General features: G+C 39.9%; 1 protein-coding gene across 6 annotated transcripts in view; it reads left to right on the top strand.

Annotated features, from left to right (window-relative positions):
• The window catches only part of LOC104060685 (integrator complex subunit 6-like), a 41,392-nt gene extending 20,857 nt beyond the window's left edge, over positions 1-20,535 (top strand). The window contains exons 4-19 of one of the 6 annotated variants that reach the window (XR_008451399.1): positions 81-170; positions 475-658; positions 1,480-1,608; positions 2,779-2,942; positions 3,966-4,118; positions 5,678-5,810; positions 11,010-11,104; positions 11,842-11,952; positions 13,573-13,788; positions 14,268-14,391; positions 14,936-15,078; positions 15,440-15,671; positions 16,304-16,696; positions 18,488-18,581; positions 19,013-19,390; positions 19,753-20,534. Coding sequence is in view for 4 of the 6 variants with exons in the window: in XM_054075412.1 (XP_053931387.1) it covers positions 81-170; positions 475-658; positions 1,480-1,608; positions 2,779-2,942; positions 3,966-4,118; positions 5,678-5,810; positions 11,010-11,104; positions 11,842-11,952; positions 13,573-13,788; positions 14,268-14,391; positions 14,936-15,078; positions 15,440-15,671; positions 16,304-16,696; positions 18,488-18,581; positions 19,013-19,112 (2,361 nt within the window). In the remaining 2 variants the exon portion in view is untranslated. Of the gene's footprint in view, positions 1-80; positions 171-474; positions 659-1,479; positions 1,609-2,778; positions 2,943-3,965; positions 4,119-5,677; positions 5,811-6,012; positions 6,094-11,009; positions 11,105-11,841; positions 11,953-13,572; positions 13,789-14,267; positions 14,392-14,935; positions 15,079-15,439; positions 15,672-16,303; positions 16,697-18,487; positions 18,582-19,012 lie in introns of those variants that run through there. The other 5 variants (XR_008451400.1, XM_054075412.1, XM_054075413.1 and 2 more) reach the window with 5 other exon arrangements.

The following is a 20,535-nucleotide window of genomic DNA, read 5'->3' as shown; positions in this document are numbered from 1 at the left end:
CATAGTATCCATCCCACCATATATAAGCCTGTAATTGAGTGTTAAGGTTACTCTTAGCATTCCTGTGCTTTTGTCTCTAGGGAAGGAATCCATTCTTCTTGGAACCATCTATTTTGATTACTATCACAGATGGAAACAAACTGACAAACACGGCTGGAGTTCAAGAGGAGGTAAACATGCATTAAATTCTTTCAAGTTACAATCTTGCAAGTTGGCACTATGCTGAGATTAATATTAATTGTTTTTTCCTGCTAATAGTATTTCTGCTTCATCAGCCTCCTTATAACACTGAACAGGAGCTAGTGATGCTGTCATAGCCCAGCCCGTGGATTCATACTTCATGTGGGTTTTCAGACTATAACTTCAGATAAATTAGTTGATAGGAGAGAAATGGAGTCCCTTACAGTGTAATGAGCAAATTTGAGTATTGGTTTGTCAGATACTTGAAAATATTCTTAAATCTTTCTTTACCAGCTTCATCTTCCTTTGAATTCTCCCTTGCCTGGAAGCGAGCTAACCAAAGAACCATTTCGTTGGGATCAAAGGCTGTTTGCTCTAGTGTTGCGTTTGCCAGGAGCTGCATCTGCTGAACCAGAGCAGCTTGGGAGTGTGCCTACTGATGAATCTGCTATTACACAGATGTGTGAAGTTACAGGAGGTAACTGGATGTTAGTTTGCTTCGGATCATTGGTTCACATTTGGTATTTGCCTTAAACTATTTCTTTTGCTCTGCCTCAACTTCTCTTGCTATTTTCTCCGTCTGAGTTACTCTGTGTCCATGTGAATCTGGGTGGTGGTTTTTGAGATTGGCTAGTAGTAGCAGAGGAGAACCTTAAAATAAAACAATATTCAGATCTTCTAGATGCAGGAGAATTTTCTTAATGCACCAGTAGAAGGGACTGGAAAATTTCTCTTGTCCTTCCAGAGGTTGGCTTTGCTCAGTCATGAGTTTTATTACTTAAATCTTGAATTGAGTGGGACAGGTTATTATTGAGATGTTAATTCTGCTGAGGGCTAATAAGCTAAATCTTAAAATAATTAATTCTGGAGCCTGTTCCTTGAGATGTTCATCAGAATTTTTTTTAATTGGTGCTTGAAGAAAATATGTGGGAGGGGGAAGTTTGGGGGTTTATAGGTATAAAGTTGGTAAGGTTTGGATTGACAAAAGCAGGTAGATTGCATAGACCTGTGAAAACAGATGTTCTTAAGGGTGTTAATGAACTTGGCCGTGGACCAGCCTGATTTAGCCTTTAAGTCCTCTTTTGCCGATGAGTAAAAGCTCAGCAGGTTGATGGGTTTCCCTCTCCCTTGGTTGTATTGCATTTGAAAAGTGTTTTGCCTTTTACATGAACTTGTACAGAGTGTGTTGCTGTTTGGATAAAATCCCAAATCTTGGCAGTGTCACTGATGCAATAAAACATCTTCCTTAATTAAGATTACTCAAAACTTTCTTCTCCCGATGTGATTTCTCTTGCATAGGTCGTTCTTACTGCGTTCGGACACAAAGAATGTTGAATCAATGTTTAGAATCTCTAGTTCAAAAAGTCCAAAGTGGAGTTGTTATTAACTTTGAAAAGTCAGGACCAGATCCAGCTCCTGTTGGAGAAGGTATGGTAACTGTTTTTTTTTTCCCCTAATGTTCAAGAAGAAATGTTTCATGTGTGTGTGCGAATGTCCTGGAGTGTGTTTGATGTCCTTCCTACTAGCTTTTCACTGTAGCGTACAGGATGCGTCAAATGCTCATTGCATTCTAAAAAAGCGATTAAACTGTAAGGCTTATGTGCTTCAGCAATACCACTCTGTTATCTTTGAGTGCCCCAAATTGTGGTGGACAGGCCGTTCTTTTTGTGTAGTTTTATGTTTATTTGTGTTTAGTCTTTGTTATATTTTTACAAGAGTTAATTTGATCCTTTGTAAGTTAAATGATGCCATATGTTTGCACGTGCTCGTATGGAGATCTCCCTGCTTGCCAGCTCTTCTGGCACTCCTTTCTTGCCTCTTTTTGGGGCTCTGAAGGAAGTGAATGTTTGCAAGAAGTAGTAAAGTTTGAATTATAGTGTTGTGAAAACTTAGTTTTAAAATAGTTAAATCCAAGACCAGTGTATTTGTACACTTAAACATCTCTGGAGTAATTTCAGTGCTTAGTTTTCTGTATATTTTAATTCTTGGTATGAAGGGAGCCTGTGCTCGTACCCTGTGCAGTGGACTGGTGGAAATCACTGGTGTTTCGAGTAGAGAGTGGGATTTGAGTGGTCTGTGAATGCTTACTAATTAAAAATGTGACAAAAGCTGCTCCTGCAAGATGCTTCTGACTTTGTGAAACCATTCTCCGCTTCCAGTTTCCGGTAGTGGCAGCATCAGTCGGAGAGCTTTGCATCCCATATAGAAAGACTGTACCTGCAGATTGTCAGTCATCACCGGTGCAGCAGAACGAATAAGGATCAGCTTGCTGTTGCCTGTTGAATCCATGTCAAAGCACCAAGTTTAAGAAAATAGCCCATTCTGTAATGTATGAGCTTGCCTCGCTGCGCTCGTTGTCTGAAGGCTATGGCACAGGAGCAGAGGGTAGATGCAGGCACGCGTTATCATTGTTTCTCAGATGATGCTGTTCTACATTTTGGTGTATTATCAGCCATTGATGTGAAACATCTGTATGTCTCTGAAACGAATGTAATGAAACACTTTATTGGTTGCTAATGCAGAAATTTTGCTGGGACACAACTACTTGAAGCTTTTTTATTTTCTTTTTGCTGTTATTTTGCTTTGTTTGAATTTTAGATGGACTTGTTGATTCGTCCAGGCCCATCAATTCATTTGCTTCTCAACCGTGGCATAGTTGTCATAAACTCATATATGTACGGCCTAACCCTAAAACTGGTGTTCCTGTTGGGCATTGGCCAATCCCAGAATCTTTTTGGCCTGATCAGAATTCACCAACACTGGTAAGTAAAATAAGTACTGAAAAAAAGATTCTATACCTAATGAAACAGACTGAAAATGAACAATAAAGTTGTTTTTTTACTTTCTGTTTATTAATATGATCTGACTTTGCTTTAAAAGGATAATTAAAACTATTTTAATGCAAACTGGTGTAATCCTAGGTAGATACTATATACTGGATGTTTTTTACATCTGGAAGGTTTACTTTGTGTATGAGGTTAGTTAATTTGGTAAATACTTTTTAGAAGGTTATAAAATCTAACTCTGAATTACTTCACATACCACAAACCATGTTGAACCTATGAAATTTTATTCAAAACTTTATAAAATGCATTTATATGGAAAAGGGAGTATTTGTTTTTGATAGAAAATCAGCTCTGTTTTGTCTGTTAGCGTTACTTCATTTATGGACTCCTCCTTTCATTAGCAGGAGGAATTAAAACTGAAATAGTAGAGTTACACTGTTCAGAAAATGAGGGGAAACCAGCATTCATCTCTGATTTTTTTTTTTCTTATTGCACTGATCATGCATTTGACATGACTTCCTAGCCTTTCTAAATACCTGTCTTGTTAGGCATGTTCTGTTCCTGTACTTGGCAAGTGCTTAAGTGCTTAAAATAACCAGACTTTACAGGGAATATCTTGCAATATCCTTTGCAAAGAGAGCTGTTTCACATCTAATTCTGTGAACATCAAGCTGAGAAGCAGAGTTGAAGTTTTTTTCTTTAAGCCTGTCTTGGACACTACAGGTGGATCAGCATGGAAGCTTTTAAATATCAAGAGAAATAGTTGAATATTAACCATGTTTTTCTTTTGGTCTGTATGTCCGTGTATGGCTTTTTAAAGTTAGAGAATTGCGCAATCTATTGTGGGAGCTTGTATCTTCTTCCCTTTTAAAGGAAATGGTAGAAATGGAGAGTTTAAGCTTATAGGATGGTAAAATACACATTTGAATCTTTTTAGGAGAATTTATTTGTTTACTGTAAATACTAGGCAACTGACATGGCTTTTCCCGTTCTTTTCAGCCTCCGCGCACAGCACACCCTGTTGTGAGGTTCTCCTGTGTTGATTGTGAACCGATGGTGATAGACAAGCTTCCTTTTGACAAGTATGAGCTTGAGCCTTCACCCTTAACGCAGTACATCTTGGAACGGAAGTCTCCCCATACCTGCTGGCAGGTATTTGCCCTTTATTGATTCTAGGAACATAATGGGTGTCCTAAAGTACTTCAGCCTTTGTAAGCCTGGGAAACTGGGGTCTGGTTGCAGACTCTGCTGCTGATGAGAGGAAACGTGTCAAGGTTTCAGTTACCTCCTTTCTAATAGAATTACCAGGAGTCATAACGAATGTTTCCTCTACAGGCTTTGTAATCTCATTTCATTCTGGTTTTGGGTCCATCTCAAAGAAGCGTGTCCCACAGGTTCCATTTTTGGCTAAACTGAAATTCTCTGTAGGCTTCCATTTGCTTACATGGAAAACCTAGCACTAGTTTCCATCATGTTACCTACTCAACAGCTGCAAGTAATTTCCACAAGATGTTGAAGCTGCTAATGGGAATTGAATGGAAGCTGTTGGTCTTATTGACCAGAGTGGCCTTGAAGAGGTCAAAGTTGCGTTGCTGGAATCCTTTGTTGTGTGCTCCTTCTTTTTGGATGAGTGACTTATTTCTGCATCCCCTATTAAATAAGGTTTGCAGTTCCCTTCTTGATGGTATTCTTAAGAACAGCTCAATATGTACAGCCAGATTTTGCTTAGTATGATGCGTTAGCTGGAGGGATGGGTTTGGAGATGTCTCTTTGATATTTCTATTTCCCTAATAAATGTTACAACTTAACTGAAAATATAACTCACACATTCAGAAGACAAACTGAAGTTACTTTAATAAACTAATTTCAAAACTGTCCTTTCAGCATTCATCGGTATGTTAGTTGAAGTTATTGTAATTCTGTTTTCAAAAACTGCATTTGTTGTTCTCCCTGCTGTGTACCAGAGACCCTTACAAACTAGAGAAATAGACTCATTGCCATAGAAACCATGTAACAAACCCTGTTCCTTATGCTTTGAAAATACACAGGAAAAACACTTCCTTTTTACTGCAAGGTTTACTTTTTTTTAGGAAAGCTATTTTTGGTTAGATGTGGGTAATTTTGACTGTGCCGGTAAGAATGTTACCATCTTTATCCTGTTAAAAGTAATCGTTTGCATGTATTGCTTTCCAAAGTTAGAACCCCTATCCATACATATACCTTGGGGAAAAAAAGGAATCAATGTTAAGAATGTTGGCACTGACATTTTTAAAAGACATTTCTTGAATATTTGGGGTTTTTTGATAAATACCTATTCTTAAAAAGTGTTAGTTTTTTTTATCAGCATTTTAAATTTTAGTCTTACTACTTTATCAGTCAGGAGACTAATTGCAAATAGATGGGTTTTTAACATAACTTCAACAGGTGTCCCCAACCTATTTTAAATAATTTGAAGAAACTTCAAAATGGTTTCACTAAATCTCTGAAGATTATACTGCAAAGAGCATTTCCACACTAAATGTTGCATGTTTCAGTTTTGTGACTGGAGAATGTAAGTGCATGCTTATCCCGTGGTGTGCAACTTCAAACTTGGCTGTTATCGATAACTTCCTGTCTTAATGCAATTGGATTTGGGTTGGTTTTAATTTTTAAATACCCCATGCTTAATATTTTTTATATTCTAACGAGTGATGTCTCTTATTCTTTATCAGGTATTTGTGAGTAGCAGTGGAAAATACAGCGAACTTGGCTATCCGTTTGGGTATTTAAAAGCAAGCACTACTTTAACCTGTGTAAACCTCTTTGTGATGCCTTACAACTATCCTGTTTTACTTCCGTTGTTAGGTAGGTACTAAATTTACATTGGACTGCGAATGCAGCTACTTCAGAGAAAAAAAAAAAAACAAACAATAATGGTTGGTGTTCTGCCTTAGTTTGAGACATGATAAAATAATGGAGAACAGAGAGTAGAGAATGTTGCAAACTCTTTGAACGTAATTTGGGAGGAGAGGATTTTCATACCCCCTCTCCCTTTTTTTCTCTCCAGCAGAGGAGGAGAGCTACCTGCTTCCAGTGCATGTTTGATGCTGTTCACCTCCTAGACACATAGCCTCTTCCTTAACCTGGAGTAAGCTTCAACCTCCATTCTTTTCCCTCATTTAGGGTATGGTGTGTCCAGGTTTTGCAGTTGCTCTTGTAGCAGCTAATTTTTTACTGGAAGATCAGATGCAGTATTTGTCATGGGTGTTGGGAAGAGGGAGTTCCCTGATGCAGTTTAGAGCAGTGAGAAGGAATCGAGCAGTGAAACAGTCTGCATTTCTTCCCTGCCCAAAGGACTGGTGTTTTTTTTCACTCCCACAATGAAATTACTTTCTACAGGAAAGACGGTATGAAAAGATGCTGTGTGAATAACTGCCACAATAACTGTGGCTATTAGGGTTCTGGCACAGAGGGTGATGGCAGAGAGAAGAGTTTGCTGGGTGCTACTAACCTTTTTAGTTGCAGATGCTGTAAGGCTTTTTTTTGTTCTGATTTTTCTTGGTATTTAGTGATACAGAGTAACAGTGGAGATCAAGAAAAACAGTGGAGGTCAAGAGAATTAACATTGACTCTTACTGCCTTACACAGAATTTTCCCATTCATTTCTTGAGAACTACCAGAACAGTTCAGGAATGCCTTTTCATTTTCCTGGTCATGACCAAAAAAAGAAATTTATGCTTGCTGATATTCTGAACGTGTCTTATATAGCCATCCGTGTAGCCTAATAATTATCCCAAAGTGTACAAGTAGGATGCTTCTAGACTAAATAAGAGTTTCTGTGAGTTTATGGCTATTGAATTACTGCAGCAGATCCACCAACTGAAAACCATCACTGATGCTAAATGAATTTCCCTATTCATTTTGATGTTGACATTTGCAGTCCTGCTCTGTCTTCCCTAGCAGCTCTTGTCTTCCCCCCTGCCTTTTTTGCAGGGGCGTAAAGCTCTTCCTGCTCTTTGGAAAAAGGCATTTTTCAATATGTGTAACGCTGTTCTGGTGTTTACTCATCTGGTATTCCCATGTCTAAAATTTCTGAAGAAAATGCAGAGCTTCCATATTGCCTGGTTTATAAAGCGGATGTTTTCTCTGGAACGCAAATATTGTGCATTCCATATTGTTAACACAAACACATACGCAAAGTGTTACCTTCAGATCTCATTCCAGGGCTTTGTTTATCCTTGGTCTCTAAGGTGGAATTAAGTTCTGTGGAATATATATATGATACAAAAGCAGGTCTGGCCCCTTTTCTGCTTAGCAGTACAGAAGATGATCAAGATGATAAGCATCATACCTGTTAAATTATTTGTAGGTGTTTTAAAAAATCCCGACACCCTGTCTCTTTAGGTAGGGAGGGGTTGTTTGTTTTTAAACCCTCCATCTGTGTCTGTCTTAATGCACAAAAATTGTGGTCTCTAGATCTTCCACGGAGGTAAGACAGTCCTTGTGGGATATCCTGCTGCAGCTGAGCAGCTGCTGTTTGCTCTCAGAGGAAAGGCTGGAGAGGCGTCATGACTAATTTGGGCTGGCCGTTGGCTTTGAGAACCGAGAAGCTGGCTTGCAGTTCTTGTCTTCTTTTTGTGCAGTGCGAGGCAGAACGTCTGAATGCAGAACTTCTCACAGACAGATGCTGACATACTTTCATGCTGAATAGTTTTGGCCAGTGGATTACAGAAATTTCCTCTGGAAGGATCACTGCCTTTATCTGATCCTAGCAAAGCTATTGTGCTTCAGATAGCCTTCTGTTTAAAAACAACTGTACGGCCAAGTTCATAAAATAGAAGTCAATTGAGGGGTTAGAGGGCTTAGCGAAGGGGTGCTTCTGATGCTCCTGCCTTGCCTAAGATGTTTCCGTGGCTGATCTTAGCTGCCTTGGAGGGAAGCAGGCAGTGCTGGGCAATAGGAGTTATTATTCGGTGTGAGTGTCAGCAGGAACAACCGTGGTGAAAGTATCTTGAGGAGGTGCTTAATATCCTTTCTCTGTGGGTCTAAATATGCAGAAGGATGAGCATTCAGAAAATGTCTGCCCATGAAGGACTGCAACACGAACAATTTCCTTTGGTGCTTTTACAGCATCCTTGAGAGAACCCACAAGTAAGAATTGTATATTTTGGAAACGAGGGGCTGTCTTTCTCACAGATGCAGACATAGCAAGCTGCGGCGCTGGGAGGGAGAGCCAAACATTTTGTGCTGATGGAAAGAGAGTGCCATAATCACATTTTAAATGGTGGATGCTATTTTACATTGTAGCTCCTGATGTTTGACTAGAGTGCATGCAGGGAAGGCTACTGCTTTCCCTGTGTGTAAATCACGAGTCTCTATTGCTTTTCAACAAAGGAGTACATCTGTTAGTGCAGAGGCATTAGAAAGCTCAGAGGATTACAGGAATCGACAGGGAATCGTGGTGTACAAGCTCAGGTGGAATTGGATGTGAGTGATGATCTCTTTTTTTAAAGTGAGTTTTTCCTATGGGTTGTGTGGTGCAGCTGTCACTCACAACTCCACTGTTGCCACGTGAACTGTTCTTGTAATTAGGCTCCAGCTGAACTACTGTCATTACCTGCTGACCATTCTCTCTCTCATGTTCTTTTTTACTGAGCTTGAAAGTGCATCGAGTGCCCTTATGTAGTGCTGGGTATTAAAGATGTGTGTCAGTATCCTGTTTGTCACACTTAAGGTGTTTTGTACGTTAATCTGAAGTGGATAAAGACTTCACAACACAGTTTTAAATTAACTGGCCTGCCTGTGGTTTTACCTGATGTCTCGAATTGTTGCTTTGGTTCTTGATACCACATTCCCAATTAATCAGTGCTTTTAGCTTCCTCTGAATTTAGAATTAAAAAGAATTCTGCATTAAGTGGACTGTACAGTGTAGTATCTGAAAATTAATAGGTTGGATCAAAACTGATTTATGAAAGGGTTTTTCAATACTTTCAGACAACAAAAGTTTGGGATTTAATCTGTGAAAGACAGAGTTAACTGGGTTACAATTTGTTTGCTCGTTTCTATAAATGATTACGTGCAGCCCGCGGCACAGGGGAAAAAGTACATTTCAAGTGCCTGGGTTGCAGTCTGCTGACAGCGTATGTCTCAAACTCATGATAGAGGCAGGTAAGATGTGGATGGTGATGTTCTCTTTGAAACTTGTGGCTGCATTTATGAACATGACTGTCTTCCTTTTAGAGGGTAGAAGTTCCTGCAGCAAGTGCTTGCTGTGGGGAGGCTCTCATTTTGAATAGACAAAGCTTTGAGGAAGCTCTGCTTAGATTTGAGAACTTTTTACTAGGGTAGCAATAAGCAGGGAGGTGCTTTTGCATTTGGCTTCTCAGAGTGCAGTGATGCTGTGGATTGCAAACCATAGCTAGCTGAGCACTGAGAACCTCTGCCATTTTAGAGTGGCTGTGCAGTCGAGCTGCAGGGTTGTGCACTGGTACAGCTTTCACAGTGCAGAAAGTGAGACAGCAATCAAGTGCTGATAAGGGGTTTAAGATTCAAGCTGCACTCATCACCAGCTCATAGCCTTTAAAATGTTAGGCCATGCTCTGATACCAAACATGTTACATTTTAATGTTTTTTCTTTTTCATTTTTAATTTGGAGTGAGGGATGTGGTTTAACTTCCATTTTGCTGCAAAAAGCTAATAGACTTATAAGATTAGAATGGATGTTATTTTATATTTGCCATATGTCATGGTATCATCACAAGTTCTTGTGGATAATAGTGCTAAGCATGTGGTATATTGAGAATTTAATGGAGTTCTAACTTGTCCTCTGAAACGCTGCCCCACTTCCTTCAGGCCAGGAAAGAGGACGATTAGCATCTGTAGTGTGGTTTTTATATGTGATGCAGAATTTGTGTAGATTGGAAAATACCTGTAATTAAGTGTGGTTTGACTATGACAACTTGGCAAATCACATCTTAACATCTGTTCGATTTGTGCGTAGTACTCTGCAAGTCAAATTTCCTTCTCCAAATACATCTTCATGAAAGCTCAGTCTGGAGAAAACAATTTCCTTGCTGCATCTGTCTTTTGCACACCTTCTTCTGTGCATCTCCGTCTCCTGCAGCTCTCCCCAATTAATTTTTGGACATCCCTTTCTCCAGTCCTTCCATTAGCCTCGCTTTGCCAGCAGGTTAAGGAGAAACTTGATTTTGATTGATAATCCTTTATTTCAAATGATACATTTCAGGATAATGTGGGGGGTTTTTTTGATGTTTAGAGATCACTGTATGGTTTATAGTGTGCATGGCAAGTAGGTATGTGCTTCAACTCAGTGATTCCTAAACGGCAATATGTGCACCTCTAGTGCAAGCAAGGTGTTTCTAAAGCAGTCTCCAAGGGAAATAATCTGTCTGGCTGCCTCTCTTTGAAAGGGCAGCAGTTTTTGTAGCTGGTGGTTGTCTCTTGTCTGTATCTGTGGGAGTTTGCAGCTCTGGCAGGAGGCAGGCAGTGTGGCTGGAGGCACACCCCTTCTCTGCTGTTGTCTGCAGAGTCCAGCAAACCTGACCAGAAAGATTCCCTGCTTCTCATATTTTTTTTTCCTTTCCCTTTGATACCCAAGAATATTTTTATTGGAGACCAGAATTCATCATCCAGGTTGAACAAAAGGGCTGGTCTGAAAGTGTAAGTCGAACCAAATTAATATTGTTTGGTTTGGTCAGTACAGGGAGTCCCCGATGATGGAAGAGAGAGGCAGGGGAGGTGTAACTCTGAACAGGTGGATCTCTTGCACCTTCCATGCTTCTAGTAGTTGTGTGCAGTGTTTCAGTCTGGCGTACCTTGTAAGTTTGCCTGTAACAAGGACGTGTTCTGGATTGTCCAGCTAGGATTGGGGATTCAGAATCCTTCAAGCCTGAAGTTAAGAACAGTTTTTGTGGGGAAGGCCCGTTGGGAGATGGGTGGAGGGAGAAGAAAGGGGGAGGAAAGTTGGCACACTGAATTTTGGATAATGCTGATGGTCTGGAACTACATAAATGAAACTTCCTTTTGTTGTTTTCATTTTTGCAGATGACTTGTTTAAGGTTCACAAACTTAAGCCAAATCTGAAGTGGCGACAGGCTTTTGACAACTACTTAAAAACAATGCCTCCTTACTACTTACTGGTATGTTCCTTCTCCCGTTTCATTCTCCTGGGTATAACGGCTGGCGTGACCAGAGGCCTGTGCATCATACCTCTTCCTAGTAAATTTTGTTTACGTAATTATGATGACATTTTAGATAGTAAACATTTTGCTTTGCAGAGGTATGTAGATCAGGTCAAACATTTTTAATAAATTTCTAGTAATATTGAGTAATAGTAACTATGTAAAAGTATTAAATATATTTTCTGTTGATTAAATATTAAATAAGCTTTGATCTAAAGTACTTTTAGATTGTTCAGAGAACCCAAATCTGGCATTATTTTTGTAACTTGATAAACAAACAAATCCGCATTTGCCTTATTAATGTGAGTGAAATGCTAGAACTTGGGAAGTGAATGCTGGCTGGGCCAGATAAGGGGTGGGGGGAGATACCATGTCACCTTTTGCACGTAGCTTGGACAATGCACCTCAATGTGGACTTGCATCATCCCGGCTATTCTGGTACTGAGCCTTCGAGTGGAAATTGCCAGTGGCACCACATCGCGTGGTGTCTTGGTAATGTGGCATAATGTCCATTGCGAGCTAGCTAGCTTACCAAACTCACGTCACATGTTACCTGAATAGACTTGAATTTTAGTGGCCAAAAGTGGAAAAGCTAGAGCACGAATCCCTGTGCCTTAGCTTCCTGTAATTGATCTTATAAATTTTTTTTTTAAAGACTTATTCTCTTACTATTTTGTATTTTGTTTTCCTTATAGCCATTAAAGAAAGCCCTAAGGATGATGGGAGCTCCAAATCTGATATCAGATAATTTAGATTGTGGACTTAGTTACAGTGTTATCTCTTACCTTAAAAAACTCAGCCAACAGGTAGTATTGATAAAACCTTTGCAATTAGAAGTGCGTTGATTATTTAGTTTGTGGTAATCTCATTATGAAGCCTTTAATCCCTGTGGGAGTTCGTATGGGTGTACAGCATATATTATAATTGAAGACTGAGCATTTCCACCACAAATACAGATGGATACAGAGCGATTCTGTAGCCAGTGATTGTGCCTTCTGTAAGTGGTGGAGGGGAGTGTGAAGGAGACCTCTTCAGCTACACTTTAAGTATCCACTAAACCTTTAAACTCCAAAGATTGAAACTGATTGAGTTTATGACTGCTGTTGCCATTGTTCTTCACAGCTGAAGCCAGAGGCTTGCTCTCAGTCTCATATTTATTTCCATGTGTGCCTCGGCACTGTGTATGTTGAAAAAAGTGGATGTTCTTGTCCACAGGGCAAGCTTTATATCTGACCTCCTCTTCCCTTCAGGTCAAGTCTGTGCTATATATTAAGTGTGACCTGGTGGGAAATAGTCTCACGTACCTTTTTCTCTTTGTCGAGAATGCCATTTCAGGTGTAACTGTCTGAAAGCCGTGCCTCCTTAGCACAAGTGGTTCTTGCAACCATAGTTCAATAACTAAAAGTCAGTGGGGAAGCAGCGCAGCCTTTAAAATTACGAAGAAAAAATCCTCTGCCTTAAAGAAGGCACAAAGTACATTCCAAAAGCTTCTGAATGGCTAAGCATCTGTTAGACATAAAGCTTCCTGTTGTATTTTGATAACTTAATATGCAAATTTGTATTAATCTGCAATATGGAGTTGGAATGGCTTGAGATGGATACTGTGGTGTTCACAGGCATTCTCAGCACATGAAACAGTTTGAGTACATTGGATGCATTATAGGCATCTGTATAGGGACAAGTAATTCCAGAATTCCTGTCCTTAAATTCAGAATTTCCCACAGATAATGAAGCAAACCCTGCAGAGGATGAGATCTGGGGGAAGTGGGTTGCGATCACCCTGGGTTTTGGTTGGTTGGGGTTTTTTGGAGGTATTAAGTGGGTCTTACTTTGAATACAGTTAAAGCTTAATACAGTAAAATTACCTCTAGCTATAATGAGACATCTGTGCTAATTGGGGAAGTAATATGTTTTTAGAAACTTACTGATGAAGCGAATGTCCTTTATGACTTTTCTCCTTACCTTGTTGCAAACATGTAGTGCAAACCTTAGTTCTTAGGTTTTTTCAAAAACGAAAACTGGAATTATGTTACTCTATCTGAATAATAATGCTTTAGATGCAACGTTACAGTGACCTAAGGCATCCCACCTTCCATTATCTTTATTCTTTACCTTTAAAGATGATTCATCAGGGACACAAAATAAAGTCATGAGACTTCCAGCAAAATTAAGGGTGTTCAGACTGGCGCATAAATTTAGATACGCTGGCTAAATATTTTTTTTTTCATATGCTAGCACGATAGGATTTCTTTCTACATGAAATCTAATCTCTCTAATCCAACATATCCCTGGGTAGGTAGTTCTCCCATTTGTTGAGTAATTGGGGACTAAATTTATAGTTTTATGCTGTTAATGTACTGTGTGTTTTATACTGGAAATCTGTAATGCCTGCTGATTCTTTAACTCATGGTGTGATTCCATTTTAGACAAAAATAGAGTCGGAACGGATAATAGGTTCAGTGGGTAAGAAAGTTCCACAAGAAATTGGAATAAAAGTGAAAAACCACTCCAGTGGCCTCTCCTTGGTACACAGTAGGGATTTTAAGCAACTGCTGCAAGGCATCACAGGGGAATCTCCACTGAGACTGGCGGAAATGAATGTTAAAGAATTTGCTGGCTTCCACATAGGACTGTTAAACAAGGTAAACGGCGCAGTGATCTTGCATGGTTAAGCAATTGATCTGATCTGTTATAGATGGGCAACTTTTGCAGACTTTGTGTAAAAGAAGGAAGTATGTGCTTTTCACTGAATCGTGAAGAGTGCAGCATAGGCATAAATAGAAGAGCAAATGCAAGTTTTTGGACTTGCTTTTGGGATACTGTTTGAAAATCCCATGGCAGTAACAAAGGATTACTGTGTTTTGAGTGACATTCTCTGCTAAAGACAGCTAGTAGTGTTCATCCAGGGATTAACATGCTTAATTTTAACAGAGCTGAGTGCTAATGCTGAATAAGGTCTTGTTGGAAAGACAGTCACTGAGTTTGGTGTATCCAGTTCGGAAGCTCTAAAGTTACTTCAGAATAGTTTTTTTAATAGTTAATGTTATTACAGTTCATAGAGGAATTTCTCTGTGCGTGAGAACCGATGGGTTAACTGAAGGTTGTTTTGTTATAAAACTAGGATCTTAAGCCACAGGCGTTCAGAAATGCATATGATATTCCTCGTCACAGTCTTCTAGACCAGCTAACTAGAATGAGAACCAATCTTCTGAAAACACACAGGCTTATCTCGGGGCAGGATGAGGGTAAGTAGCCACTAGGTTTCTTTATTCACTGAATTAGTGTTTTCTGTCCTGGATGTGGGGGCTGAAGTGGGCCTTGCATCATTGTTGAGTTGGTCATTGTCCCCTTCTTGACTCTGAAGGAGAAATAAGGAATTTTTCACCTTCTGTCCTGCAAGATTTTATGCTTGCTTTGAATTTTGAAAATGTTTCTTGGGAGAGCTTCCCCGTACAATAAAGTTCAGTAGACGTGGTTTTTAATAGTAATGGTGGCTTAAAGCAGAGTGGGGATTATTTTGTTTTACCTTTGTTAGGGGCTGGTGATCTAAAGATGCAGTTGTTAACATGGAGATCAAACTTGCTTATTCTTCATTCTTCTTCCACCAGTTAAGTTTGACTCTCACCAGCCTTATTTCCAAAATTGTAGTCTTCAGCTCTTCCTCCATACTGAAAAGACTTAGTCAGTCCTAGTTCTTAAATGCTAATGCTTGCAGTTGAAGTGTGTGAAGTTTGTATTGCCTTAGTTTTAAGGTAGCAGACCAACTTAAGATCTCATGTTCTGTGGCAGACTGCCTTCATAGCGTTCCTGTGGCTCAAATGGGAAATTATCAGGAATACCTGAAGATGATGCCTTCACCCCTTCGGGAGATTGACCCGGATCAACCAAAAAGACTTCATACTTTTGGCAATCCGTTTAAACAGGACAAGAAGGTAGGGAGAGCAACGCTGTCTTTATATTTAATGTGATTTGGAATAGTTGGAGAGTAGGATTTCTCTCCAGCAACTGCAGTTATGTTTTTAACCTGTGTAGCTCTTCTTTCACATGCAGAAAAGAGCGATGTCTTTCATGTGATCCAAGGAAAATGTGTGAAGAATCATGCTGATGAGTGGCACCAGAGTGGCACTGGTCTTTCTGGTTATGGTGTACATTAAGTATCTGATCTGAGACCTGTGAAGTGTTTAGAAAGCCACCTTAATTTTAACATAGAGGGACTTACACCATCGGTGAATCAATGAAACCATTTCTGTTTTGTACTGCTTTTGAAAAAATCTTTTCTTTCTTTCTTTTCAGGGTATGATGATCGACGAAGCAGATGAATTTGTCGCTGGGCCTCAGAATAAGATTAAGCGTCCTGGAGAACTCAATACTCCAGCATCTCTAAAGAGAAGGCGTAGTATGTCACCCCTGTTGAGACGGCCACAGTCGCCACCTGTTGTAACGAACCATGTTGGTGGGAAAGGGCCACCGTCTGCTTCTGGATCACCATCGTATCTGAACCTCAAAGGCATCCCAGCAAATAAAGGTACGTTGAGTTGCAGTGAGGGAGCCTGCTTGGTCACATGTGCGAATATTTGGGTGTAAAACAAAAAACAAACCAAAAAAAACCACCAAAACCAACAAACCAACCAAGTCTGTGTGCTTTCTGAGTTGATTCAAAAGGGTATATCGGCATGCATGTGTGCTTTAGTGGTAATTAGGACTGAGCTGCTTTTTTGGCCTAGAGAAAAAGGCTGCTGCTACAGCTAATGAAGTCTGGAAAAAAAATAATTTTATTAAATATATATAAAAAAAAATACTGAAGCCTTTTGCCAAGGGGGTTTGGAGGTAGCAAAGGTTCAGATCAGCTTCTAGTTCTCAGTTGTGTAGTCTGTGATAGGGAAGGGAAAGGTAAAATATTAATTTACTTAGAAATCATAGTACTGCAGTAGAAATATTGAAAATGGTGGCTTTGTGTTAGTGATACAAGATGGTAACAGTCCAAAGGGAAGTAAATACTCCCTTGGCCACATCAAAGGTTGAATAAAAGTATAGGAATGTTGTCCAGCACCGTCAGATCACAACACTCCAAACAAGAAAGGATAAAGAAGTGTTCCCTTCTGGGTTTTTTTCTTGTTGCAGTTATGCAATAGTGAGATACGTATTTTTAATTTATAGATGCCAATAACAGTATTGTCCAAGATGGCAACGGGGAAAAGAAAGCAGAGAACTGTCAGTCACTGGAAAAGCAAATTGATGGCTTACCTGTGCCAATGGCTCCTTCGGTTCCAGCTGCTATGGGAGAGGATGAAATGTTACCCAACGATTTAGACTCTCTACCTGTTGAATTCAATTGTTTAAGTGAAGATGGGTTGGATCATAAACCTGGTAGCAACGCGCTTGTTCGAGGGCCTCTAAATTACAGTGTGACTGGAGATGACCAAAAGCGGGCGACAGAGTCTACTTCTGAATCTGTGCCAAATTCATTTAAAATAACACCGACGATGCTGGAGGGAAACAATGCAGACATCAAAATCAAAGTGATGAAGGAGGTGCGCAAACCTGGAAGAAGTAAGTTTTTTTTAATTTTAATTACTGTATCGTACATGGTAGCAGAGAGACTTTTTTTCCTTGAAATGAGCTGTTTTCAGTATACACACAACTTTAGATTTTGAATCATTTCTGATTACTTGCACATAAGCAATGGAGGGACAAAAAAGGAAGAAAGTTCTTACATGCTGGGCAGGTGAGTTGACTTTTAGTCAGCAGTGCCTGAGAAGTTCAGTGCCAAGTGACCTTGTTTGCCTTTGAACGTAGGTTAACTGGTGTAAGAGGTACCCTGTGAAAGTGTCTCTCAGAGGTTTTGCTTTTGTTACCAGTGATCTAATGAGACTGGATAGGCTTGGCCTCAGGCTGCATTGCCCCTTGCAGATGCATAGTGTACTTTGTTGCTCTGTGTTCCATCTGAACTTCCTTTGGAGAGCAAAGGTGCATGTGGCTACAAGGGTGCATCTTGGGATATGTTTGAAAGGGAATCATAACACATTAGTGGTGGAACACACTTGGAAACCCTTAAGAAACCAAAAAGTACTTTTTTCTTCTTTTCTTAGAAGGTTTGATAACACCCCACACCCCTCTCAAAATTTAAAATCTAGTGAGGAAAAGTAACTTCCCTCCTCAGCCTTTGTTACGTGTTTTGCCTGTGCCTGTATACAGGATCAAACCCAAAACACCAACCTGAGAGTTCAGCTGATGTGTGTGCTGTAGGATCTGCCACAGGTGTAATCTTTCTTTTTTACCTAAATGGCAGATGTCTTTTGTGTGGGTCTGTGTCCGAGTGAATTATTTCTACAAATCATGCTACTGAATATTTTTCTAATACATTGTCAAGTGCCCATAGTTACTCTAATGGCGTAATCTTAACTCGTACGTTTTTCTGATCTTACATTACTTTCCCAAAACTTAGTATTTTGTTGAGGCGTAGAATCTTTGTGGCAGACTGAGGCTGTTGAGAGATGAAGCCACTTTTATGCTGCATCTGTACTTAATTTTTAAGATGTTTTAAAACTCCCTACTTGGGCCTTTGCTTCCTGTTTTGCAAAGTGGGCTCATCTAATCTTTTACCAAATGATGATGTGGAGTAAAATAGCGCTGTGTTCAGTATGAGTTGCCCATCTTGCTGCAGAGTTCAGGGGGTTATCAAAGGAAGAACTGAACAGTAGTGGGTTAAATATGTACATGTATTTGCAGTACCGTACGTCTTCTCTGTGCCTGCTGTATCTCTGAGCAGTTCCAGCACCATAAACTGTGTTCAACTGTGGAAAACACTGAAATGATACTTTTTTGTTTTCTTTCTCTACTTTTATACGTCTTGTCCATTGTTTTATATTTACTTTGTATGTGTAAGAGAGTCCTATTAATTGTGCTCGCTCTAAGACTTGATAATTTGTCCTTCTGAGAGAACTAGTCCTCACCTCAGCTTTCAGAAATGACAGCTGTAGGATGAACCAGGGCTTGGTGGCCCTTTGTGCATATTAACTGCTCGTGGTGGCACTGTATTCATGGAGACACGAGGCTTCTCTACTGAGGCTGAATTTTCTGCATTTCTCTTTAAGAGAACCTCATTCTGTGGTGCCACATTTGAATACTGGATCATCTGTAGCACTCCAAATTATTGGCACCACCTGCTTTCTGTGCACGAAGCTAATGTGGGCTTTTTTTTTTTTTTGCCTTAGATGTATTGCCGTACACAGAAGTATGAAAACACGGAGCTTTGTTTTTTTCTCTTGGCTGTTCAACTTTATTGAAAATACATTTACAAGGCACATTTTTAATACATGGGTGGATTTTTGTCTTTTTTAGATTACGAAAAAATTTTCTCTCTCCTTGAGGAGGTGCAAGGGCCTGTGGAAATTCAGAAGTATTTCGTTGAATTTGCTATAAAGGAAGCAGCCAGGTTTGTATGGATATAAATGACTCGGAGTTGTAAAATAAACGTTAATTTAGAATCATGACAGTAATTCATAAACTTTTCTAGTACTAGTACTTTCTGTTTTCCTTTTTGACATATTTCAATTATTAGAGTCTTTTTAGTGGTCAAACTACCGTTATATTTTTGTGGAGTAAATGGCCGTTACCCAAAGTTTAAATGTGAAATAGAGAGATGGGTTGTTCTTGAAGACCACCCCAAAACTTGGGTGGTTTGCAGGAGGGTGGCTGTATTTAATTGAATTTTCTGGTCATTGTAATGCCGGAAATAAAGCAAGCTCTTCCATACTGGAAACAGAGAACCTCTGGGAGCGAGATTTGTCGTGGCTGAATAGTCTTGAGTTGTTCAACTGTATTTTTGCAAAAAAAAATGAAATTGCTCTCCCTCTCTTCCTTTAGGTTTAAAAAACGGGTCTTAATACAACACTTAGAGAGAATACTAGAGGAGCTAGAGTTCAACAGCCTACCCAACAGAGTTAATCACGTCAACAGTAGATAATAATGTACCGGCCAGACGAATACGGACCAGGAGTGAGTTTGCTGTGCCGCAGAAGAGTGGAAGAGGATGTAGCTGCTGCCCTCACCATCTTGGCAGTCAAGTGATTTTACTGTCACAGTCTGAGAAGAAGCAGTGGAGCTTTAACTTTACGAACCTCTATCGGCAGAAGCTGGGCTATAACCTTAAGGATTTGCTATGAAAGGTGTGGCTTTTTTCCTGTGGAGGGTGCTATTTGCTCAACAGGCTGAAGAAAATAACCATTGCTGCCCCTCCTGCAGGTGATGAGAATTTACTCATTTGAACGCTGTCATTAGACATTTACGTGCTGTAGGCAGCAGGTTGCACTAAAATGGGGCACTGTCAAATGTACACACTGTCTGCATCGTGGAGAGAGCCCGTGTGTTCCCAAAAAAAACCCTCCCAGAAACACCTGCACTGGTAAAATTGCATGTTGCCACCACAGAGACAAGGGTCTTGTTCCCAAGAACTGCTAGCCATGCCTTTAAACTTGAGATTCAGTGTAGATTGAGAGTAAAGAAACTGCTATTGTGTTAATGAAAGCTAAAGACAGCCCTGTGACTGTTACCACCTGATGGTCACTAAACAATCTACCTCAGACTCTCTTCTGTTTTGTCTGCAGACATTATGAAAGTGCACCTGAGGCTTCCCAGGTCCCCGACTTCAGTTCTCTTTCATCCTGTGAGGAGGACGGAGATTCTTCAGGTGGCCTTGGCACACGCTGTGCTTTGGAAGCACTAAAAGGAAACGCTTTTAAAAACGTGTATTTTAATGTTCATACAAAAGAGATTATTTTGAACAGTATTGTTACCAGATCACTAATTTGATATTTTAACTGTATAAATTTTTTTGGAACATATGTATATATAAAATAAACCATTTTATTAATTTTTAATAAGCGCTAATCTGAGGAGTCTGTAGCGGGCAGCACTGAATTCCTCCAGTTGTTTGTTACCAACAGACTGCTAATATTTTTGTAAAACCAATAACGAGAGCAGCTGTTCTGCAGCTGAACCTGAGCCGCACACCCTCACGCACAGTGTGCAGTTCTGGTTGCTGAAAGTGCTTGTGCCCTGGAGCGCCTGCCCCTTCACTCAGTTCAGCCTCTGTGGGGTTCGTGTTTTTACTCAGCTCCAATTTACCAGACCCTTACTTACCTGAGCTGATACCCTCCCCTCCATTCCTCTCACTCTTTTCTCCCAAGGTGATTTGATAGACTGCAGAACATGCAGAGGAGACTGAAGCACCTGCCTGTAATATTTTTTTTTTCCTTTAAAGCAGTACCAGTGATGTGCCAGTAGTGAGCGGCCCTGCTGATAGCTGTGTATTTTCAGTTGTTCACAGATAACATCCTCTGATCCTCTAACGGCTTTCTTTTAAAGACAGGTTGAAGTTGTGCTTGTGT

This window comes from Cuculus canorus, chromosome 10 (genome assembly GCF_017976375.1).
Source record: "Cuculus canorus isolate bCucCan1 chromosome 10, bCucCan1.pri, whole genome shotgun sequence".
Classification (NCBI taxonomy): Eukaryota; Metazoa; Chordata; class Aves; order Cuculiformes; family Cuculidae; genus Cuculus; species Cuculus canorus.
Note: the sequence above shows the minus strand (reverse complement) of the source record. Positions and strands in the feature narration are given on the sequence as shown.